Here is an 8,836-nt window from a genome sequence, read left to right as displayed (position 1 = left end):
CCATCATTAAATCTAACATCGCATATTCTAAATAACTATGGAGGTGTCTATTTCCCCGATTAGAATAAAGAGCCTTGATGCCAGGGACCATGTCTCATTTGGTTTGACATGCCTACTGCCTGGCATGGAGTTGATGCTCAAAGACTAGAGGAATGAAGGACTGCATGACAAACAAGTGGGTGTTGACCGTGGTGCTTCTGCACCAGAGCCCTAAGAATGAATAGAATCCTCCCCCGCCTGTTACTCCCTAGTACATGGGCCCAGCCCAGCAGTCCCCCAGCTGCATCATGCTTCCCCTGTGTAGCTGCTTTACTGATGTCGTGTTTTCATCTCGGGCCCTGCTGGGTAGGATATGGGGGTACTTACCATTTAACAGTTGTGCGACCCTAGCCCTCGATCCTTTCTAAGCTTCAGTTTGCCATCTGTAAAACGGGCTCTATTATAGTATCCACTGAACAGAACTGCTATGAAAACTGAGTGAAATAAAATAAGGTATGTGGTCAGAACTCAGTAAATGCTTGGAGTAACTCAGCTGTAAGGTGACCAGAGCTGACAAGAAGTACAAAGGGAAGTACAGAGGCAAAAATGCCCTTGAAAATAGTTGCCTTAAGGAGCACATCCTCACCACCCCCTAAGTGTCCTTTGTATAATCAGTAACTCAGGGAAGCTCCACTGTTGTGGGTTTATTGTGCTGTCACAAAAGGCTTCCATTTGCTTGCCAGTCTTACCCGGTGTACAAGACAAACAAGAAGAGCGGGGGGAAAATCGGTGCACTAGGCCAGGGTTTTCCAAGACTTCAGTGAGGCTCCTGGAGAAACGAGGCATTTCCCTCCTGCTGCCAAGTTGTAGTGGTGGGAGAGAAGGCCTAGTTCATCATCTTATGAAATGAAATTAGTTACAAACACATCCGTTCCCAGCCCAAATCCAAAAGCCAATCTTCAATGCAGCTTAGGAATTAGGAGGTGACAGTTTGGTGATTTGAGCCTACCTATGAAAAACCCCAGCACTGGAAGCCAAGAGTGTGATTTCTGGCCCTAGTTTCCCCATGGCCAGGCAGTCATGTCCATCTTCCCTCCCCAGCACTGCCTCACTCACAGAAGTGTTGGCAAGAGAACGGGGGGGAGCTGGAGCTTTCTCTGCTTCCGTATCAGTCAACAAATATTGGATGGGCAGCTAGAGTGCCCAATCCCATGCTAGGTCCTTTGGGTAATCTGTGCAGATTTAAAAAGGAAGTACACTGAATAGCAAAGGAAACCATCAACAAAATGAAAAGACAACCTACAGAATGGGAGAAAATATTTGCCAATCATATTCTGGTAAGGGAATAATATCCAAGATATATAAAGAACTCATACAAAAAAAAAAAGAACTCATACAACTCAATAGCAAAAAAACAATCTGATTAAAAAAACAGGCAGAGGAACTGAACATTTTTCCAAAGAAGACATACAAATGACCAACAGGTATATGAAAAGGCACTCATCACCAGAGAAATGCAAATCAAAACCACAATGAGATATCACCTCACACCTGTTAGGCTGGCTAGCATCAAAAAAACCAAACAATTACAAGTGCTGGTGAGGATGTGAAAAAAAGGGGACCCTTGAGCACTGTGGGTGAGGACGTAAATTGGTGCAGCCACCATGGAAAACAATATGGAGGGCCCTCAAAAAATTAATAATAGAATTATCATATGATCCAACAATGCCTTCTGGGTATATATCCAAAGGAAATGAAATCCCTATCTCAAACTGACATCCGTACCCCATTTTCATTGCAGCATTATTTACAATAGCCAAGACATGGAAAAAACCTAGCGTCCACTGACAGATGAATGGATAAAGAAGATGTTGTGTGTGTATACACAAACACACACACACACAATAGAATATTTTCAGCCATAGGAAAGAAGGAAATCATGCCATTTGGAACAACATGGGTGGAAGTTGAGGGCATTATGCTAAGTGAGATAAACCAGATAGAGAAAGACAAATACTAGATGATCTCACTTATATGTGGAATCTAAAAAAACCAAACTTAAAGGAACAGAGAACAGACTGATGGTAGCCAGAGGTAGAAGAAATGGGTGAAGGTGGGTCAAAGGTGCAAACTTCCAGTTATAAGATAAATATGTCCTGGGGATGTGATGTACATCATGGTTACTCCAACTAATAATACATCATTGTACATGTGACAGTTGCTAAGAAAGTAGATCTTATGTGAGGTGATAAATGTTAACTAAACTTACCATGTTGCTTGGGCTACAGAACCCACCCTCTTACCTTCCAGCCTTGCTCCACCCAAGCAGTAGCCTCTGGTCACATGTGACTGTTGAATACTTAAAATGTGGCTGGTCTGAACCGAGATGTGCTGTGGGAAGTACACATTGGATTTCAAAGACCTGGTCTGAAAAAGAATCAAAAAAATCCTGTTGATATTTATATTGATTACACAGAGAAATTATATTCCAAATATATTTGGTTAAATGAAATGTATTATTACGATTGCTACAATACTGTTTCTTTTCACTTTTTTTTAACGGGGCCCCCAGAAAATTTGAAATTACGTTTGTGACTCATGTTATACATCTACAGGACAGGAGTGCAGTCTTGTACTATTAACCGCATAGCTTTTGGTGCCAGCATTAAATCAGTCGAGACAAGGAGAGGACCTAGCGCAGTGCCTAAAACAAATTAAGCACCAAGAGCTATTGTTAATATTAGTAAGATCAGTGGTTTTCAAATTTTATACTCAAGTTTGTTTTTCAAGCCAATTCTTGTAACATTTAAAAAAGGAGTTCTGGGGGCGCCTGGGTGGCTCAGTCGGTTAAGCGTCTGCCTTCAGCTCAAAAGAAAAAGCGTTCTGATCAAAGCAGAGAGAGCCTCAGGGACCCATTCACCCTGGGCACCACCTCCACAGGTTGGAAACCCGCATGGTTAAGTCATCCTAAAATGTCCTTGAAGCTCTAGCACCTTCAGAGAAGGTGAAGAGGTGATAGGAGACAAAAACCATGGTGTCTGTCTATGGCAGTCTTTAAAAATGATCATGAACCTCAAATGTTCTCACCAGAAAAAAGGAATGATAATCACGTGACATGATAGAGGTGCTAGCCAACACTCCAGTGGTCATCATATTGCAATACAGAAGTGCAGCAAATCGAATCAACACATTGTACACCTTAAGCCTACACAATGCTATATGTCAATTATATCTCGATAAAAGTTAATTAATGAATTACCCAAAACAAGATCATGGAAGAACACTACCGTTTTGCTTGGGAGAATCAAAGTGGTTTGGTCCCGGGTCTAGCTAGACACAGTCCAGCAACTGGGGTGTCATGAATGTGAATGGGAGGAGAGGGTCACTGTGGGTCCCCGGATCATTAGTGGCATATACAATACCCATGTACCACAGCGCTGTTCTACCTCTGCTCCTCACAACTGCTGACTCCCCATCCATCCACAACCTGGGGAAGGCTCTCGGAGCTGGCCCTAGGCACCAAGATGGCTAGGTCCAGCTCCGGGAAAGGGCAGCAAGTGATACTCAGCCCAGACACTACAATGACTCTGCTGTCCTAAAGGCAACTCCGGGCCGTCAGCCCCAGTTTCTGCCAACCAGGCCTCCCAGCTCTTCCAGCAGCCCTCGCCCCTGGCTCTGCTCTGTGTGTGTGTGTGTGTGTGTGTGTGGACGGGGACGGCAGCCAGCTCTCTAACAAGTTCCACGAGTCTGTTTGTTAAAGAAAAATTCCAGTGGGTCCATCCAACACATGGAACTCAAGTACAGAAATTATATTTATCCACCCCACTGCCAAGGAGATCACATGCCCCGTGAGTCACTCCAGATGTGCTCAAAAACAGAGTCTCTCTGTGGAAGCCCAGTCCCCTAATCCCGGAGAGAGTCGAATTAGCAGAGGTCCCAATTCCTGTCCCCCCCCACTCCCCCCCTCTTAGGAGGTTGCCTCTGCCTTCACCCTTCTGGGGCAGGAGAGGGCATCTGTGCATGTCTGTAAAGGGAACGGGGGTACGGACTACATCTTCGTGCCGGGAGGACCAGTGCGGGCATACCTGTAGCTCCCAAGATCCCACTGGGTTTGAGGACAACTTTTCACCTTTTTAGAGGAAAAGATGTGCTGGAAGACGCTGCTGCTTCTGCTGTTGTGTTATGATGCCCAGGCTGCTGTGTCCCACAGGTGGGGCAGGGGTGAGTTGCTTTCTATTTGTCTGTTGGATGCTCATTGCTCTTCCTTAAATACAACTAGGAATTTGGGGGAGAAAGAATAAGGTGGTGGAAGGAAATTAAAAACCCTGCACCAACCCCCCTCCTTTTATCTCCTCTCTGCCAATTGCTTGAAGCTTCTTGACATGTTAGAAGATGCTAGAAGCTGAGGAGGAATGGGACACTGAAAAATACCAAAGCCACTGAGGGAACTCGGTGGAGGTGAAGAATGCAGAGGGCATGCCTTTCTGACATGCCAGAGCTAAGTCATCTCTGCTTCCAAGAATGTGAGCAGACTCCCTTGAGCACCCCCCACCCCCCAGCTGCTGTAGCCCGGCAGGGCATGTGAAGAGCAGGTACCAGGACTGCTGCTAGTATTGTGAGACTGTGGGTGCTGGGGTGCAAAAGGCCTGCTACAAGGGGTCCTGGGCATTGGCTGTCCACGTGGAGATCTCCATGCTGCTTCCAAGCAGGGGTGGACACATCTTTCCAGCTGGGGAGAGCTGGCCAAGTGGCAGGACAAGAAGAGTGATCCTTTAGCATTCACTCAGGTGTGTGTCAGACAGCTACTCCCACCTGCCCCGAGGTCCACCTCGGAAAGGATGGAGCCTGGCAAGGCTGTTCCCTCATGGCCGACTTCCTTTCCCCGGGACCCCATGGCATCTTTTCTCTATGCCCAGGACTGGCTCCAGTTGGCAGACACTGGTAGCATGTCCAGCCAATTAGAGTTGATCACTGCTGGGGACCGAGGGAGCAGCAGTGTGGACCACTCCGTGCAGAGCTCAACTCAACCCTCTCCGCTGCCTAAAATCAACTGAGGTCTCTCTCCCCAGAAGCACTGGAATAAGAAGTCAGGCTCATAGGTGTTTCTAGAGCTCCAAAAGAGGACGCAGACTGGCATGGCGGAAGGGGTGGGTGTGGGGCTGAGCCTCCAGGTTCTCAAGGAGAGTGTTGAGGAAAGAAGGGGCATTGAGTGTGAACCAGAGGTGCACAGAGCAAATGAATCTGATACGGGTGGGGAGCAAAAGCTATTCACGTATTTGAGTTTTATGCCCTCAGTTTTAAGCTTGAGATCAGTGATTTGCCAATTCTCTAAGCTGAGCTGTGAAATGATTGTTACCCAGAGGCAAATAATTAATGGAGCATTTTCCTTTTTTTCTGGGAACATCACACACACACACACACACACCCTCCCTGCTCGTGATGTGCACAAACTTCGGAGACAACACTTAGGAGAGCAAAGAGACCTTGGCGTTACATTCGGCCACTTACCCTGTGTGCTACTGGGGGCCTTCCCTAATTTGCCTATTAGAAAAAGATGATAGGGCGCCTGGGTGGCTCAGATGGTTAAGCGTCTGCCTTCGGCTCAGGTCATGATCCCAGGGTCCTGGGATCGAGTCCCGCATCGGGCCCCCTGCTCCTTGGGAGCCTGCTTCTCCCTCTGCTTCTCTCTCTCTCTCTCTCTCTGTCTCTCATGAATAAATAAATAAAATCTTTTAAAAAAAAAAAAGAAAAAGAAAAAGATGATAATACCCACCCTCGCAATGCACAGGCTGTTAGAAAGCCAAGTGAGATCATAGGATTTGTAACAAGGCTGTAAACACCACAGCCACGTCGTGGGCAATCCTGTAAGAAATGCAAAGATTCAAGCTCTGCCTTTCATTGGCTGTGTGATGTCTGGCAAATCTCTTAACCTCTCTGAGCTTCGGCTCACTAACGAGTCACATATTAACAATAACAGAGCTTATCTCCACCGCGTGTGGTGAGGGTCATATTCAAAATGTAAATAAAATGTTTTGTAAACGGTGAAGAAGCTTATCACTGTGAATTATTACCTACCACCTAAACCAATGAAAAAAATTTCATTGAAGAAAGTTTGAGGTTCTCATTCCACAGAAGGTTCTATAGCAACATCCGGGGAGCTAGTGCTCTGCCCACCCCTCCCTGGAGAAGGTCAGCCCCTAAATAATAATAACAAATCTATCTAGAGACAGGAAGCCAGCACAGCTGGAACAGAGGCCATGATGAGGCAGCTTTGTTAAGTGCTAGATTAGTGGTTCCCGGCAGAGTCAACAAGAGATAGAGTCCCTCTAACTATCATCAAAAAGTCTTCCACGTAGTTGATTTTTTTTTTCATTTTTAACATTTTTTTCTAATTATAAGAGGAATACCCAATTGCCATTTTTTAAAGATGGAATGGGAGTCACACCCAAATAAAAAACAATTTTTCCGAATGTACTTAACTGTTCCCTTCGCCTTCATCCTTACCCCATCCCCCGCCCACCCCAGTGCCAGGCCTAATTTAGAAGAATTCCCTGTCGAAACAGCCAGAGAGCCACCTCTCCCTGCAGGGTCTTCCACCTCTACCTGCAAACCCCCCCTCCACGCCCCTCCAACCCCCTCCACCCCGCCTCTCTCCCCCCTCCCCGAGCCCCAACCCCCAGCACCAGCACCCCGGTCCCCATCCTCCCCCACCCCCTGCCCCCAAGTGGAAATGTAGAAATCAACCCAAAAGGAACACACCCTGCTGTCAAGATGGCCTTTTTCCTACCATTCTCCGGGCCTCTCCCTAGAACCGCTCTCTAGGATTCGGCCTTGGGAGGCAGTTTTCCACGCCAGCCTGACCCAGCCCCACCAACTTCTTGGAGACCTGATGACTCACCTGTGGTTAGCTGGTGACTCACCTGTGGTCAGCCGGACACACCTGGCCCAAGCCCCCAGGTCCTGCCAGAACACCACTTGGGGGGCTAAGGAGAACTAACCGGTCTTTTTAAAAAAGAAAAAGAAAAAAAAAAAAAGAAATGTATGCATTACATACTATAACTGTTTTTATTAAATACATGTCAATTGTTCTTTTTAAAAGCAGGTTAATAGGGAAGGATGGCCCTTCAGTTATCTGGTGGAATTTACGTCATTTTCAGGATTCCCTTTTAGTGCTGTGTGTGTTTTCAGGCATGAAGGGAAGGGCCCATGGTCAGTGTTCAGTATGTCCTAACAGGACTCGCGTAACTGAGCACAGCCCCGTAGCCCCAGTGACTCGGCGGGGCAGGTGCTCTTCTGACCACACACAGATAAGGACACTAGAGCATGGGCGAGCAGTCGAGGAGCCCAGATCACTCAGCCAGAAGGCTAGAGCTGGAGGTTGTCACCCACCCCACGTCTGTGGCATCAGAGTCCGGCTGCCCTCCCTCATCCCCTCCCCACCCCCCAGGTGCTCCCTGCTCCCCGTAGCCCTCTGGCCCTCTGGTGCTCCCAGAGGACCCCAACACACGGGGCCAAGATCCTGGCTCCCTCAGAATGTCACTGCGTTTCTGAAGGGCGGGCCCAGGAGCAGAAAAGTAAATGACATCCGTAAGATCTCACAAAAGATCTTTCATAAATGAGAGTTTTTCCTTTCCACACCCAAACCATTTCCATTGAGTTGCTTCAACTGCTTCGTTAAAAATATCGTGTATTTTGGCTTGATGCAGTGTGCAGTTCGAATCCTTTCCAACAAGCTCTTCGGTACAAATGCTGTGTACAGTTATGCGGGAACCAAGCTTAGCCTTACTACCATTCTGTTCTACCAAACATGTTTGGAAGATGGCGGGGTAGAAGATTTTTATCCCAGATTACAAAAGGTCAACGAGAAGGTCAGGCTTCAGAGCACAGACAGGCTCTTCCATTTAAGGAGATTTCTGTCTGTATGTCTGGGCAAGAAAGCTTGGACAAGCTAAGGTGTTGGGGAGACAGGCGCCCGCCTTGACTGAGAACATTAAAAGGGGCTTCTCTCGGGCAAGAATACAGGCTCCTCGGAGATAAAGGGAGGGGTGGTAGAGACAGGAGATCACATCTACATTTTGATAATTAGCCAGCACCTGGAACTAAGAGTAAGTTCTAGAATCCTCCTGTTAGAAAGAAGAATTTAGGGGCACCTGGGTGGTTCACTCAGTTAAGCATCTGACTCTTGATTTCGGTCTAGGTCTTGATCTCAGGGTCGTGAGTTCAAGCCCCACCTTGGGCTCCACACTGGGTGTGAAGCATATTAATAAAAGGGGGGTGGGAGGGGAGAGAAGGATTTAGTAAAGCACTCTGTTTGAAAAGAATGGGGTTTAGTGACAAGGGTAGTTAATGTGTTTCTATGGGATCATCTACTCCTTCGATAGTTGTGGGCAGGATGCTATGCACTGGGAATACAGCACCGAACAAAACAGACAAGATCCCACGCCCTCAGGGAGCTGACATCCTAGTGAGGGAAACAGACACAAACACAAATATAAATAAGACATCTGATTTGTTTGCTAACAATAAATTAGGGACAGAGTATAAAGGATTATACTTTTAAATAGAGAAATCAGGGAGGGTGTCCCTGAGGAGGTGATGAAAGGCCTGAAAGAAACATGGGAGTAAGCCATGCAATCGCTGGAGGAATTATTCCAGGCAAAGGAAAGAGAAGTGCAAAGGCCCTGTGGCAGAAGCATGCCTGGTGTGCTCACATAGCAGTGAAGAGGCCTGTGGCTGGGGTGGCAGGAGTCTGCTTGAGATTCTCTCTCCCTTTCCCTCTACCTCTTCCCCTGCTCGCACATATTCTCTCTCTCTCTCTCACTCTCTCTCTCCCTCTCAAATAAATGAATAAATCTTT

General features: G+C 47.0%; 1 protein-coding gene across 2 annotated transcripts in view; it reads left to right on the top strand.

Annotated features, from left to right (window-relative positions):
* The first annotated feature begins 3,881 nt into the window (after positions 1-3,881).
* Positions 3,882-8,836, top strand: part of FAM180A (family with sequence similarity 180 member A) — a 13,401-nt gene continuing 8,446 nt past the window's right edge. Inside the window, exon 1 of one of the 2 annotated variants that reach the window (XM_035021175.1) lies at positions 3,882-4,189. In XM_035021175.1, coding sequence (XP_034877066.1) covers positions 4,162-4,189 — 28 coding nt within the window. In that variant the 5' untranslated portion in view covers positions 3,882-4,161. Of the gene's footprint in view, positions 4,201-8,836 lie in introns of both variants that reach the window. The other variant, XM_035021174.1, reaches the window with a different exon arrangement.

Source organism: Mirounga leonina, unplaced genomic scaffold (assembly GCF_011800145.1).
Source record: "Mirounga leonina isolate KUSES-001 unplaced genomic scaffold, KU_Mleo_1.0 Mir_174, whole genome shotgun sequence".
Taxonomy (NCBI): domain Eukaryota; kingdom Metazoa; phylum Chordata; class Mammalia; order Carnivora; family Phocidae; genus Mirounga; species Mirounga leonina.
This window is presented reverse-complemented; position numbering and strand designations above follow the sequence as displayed.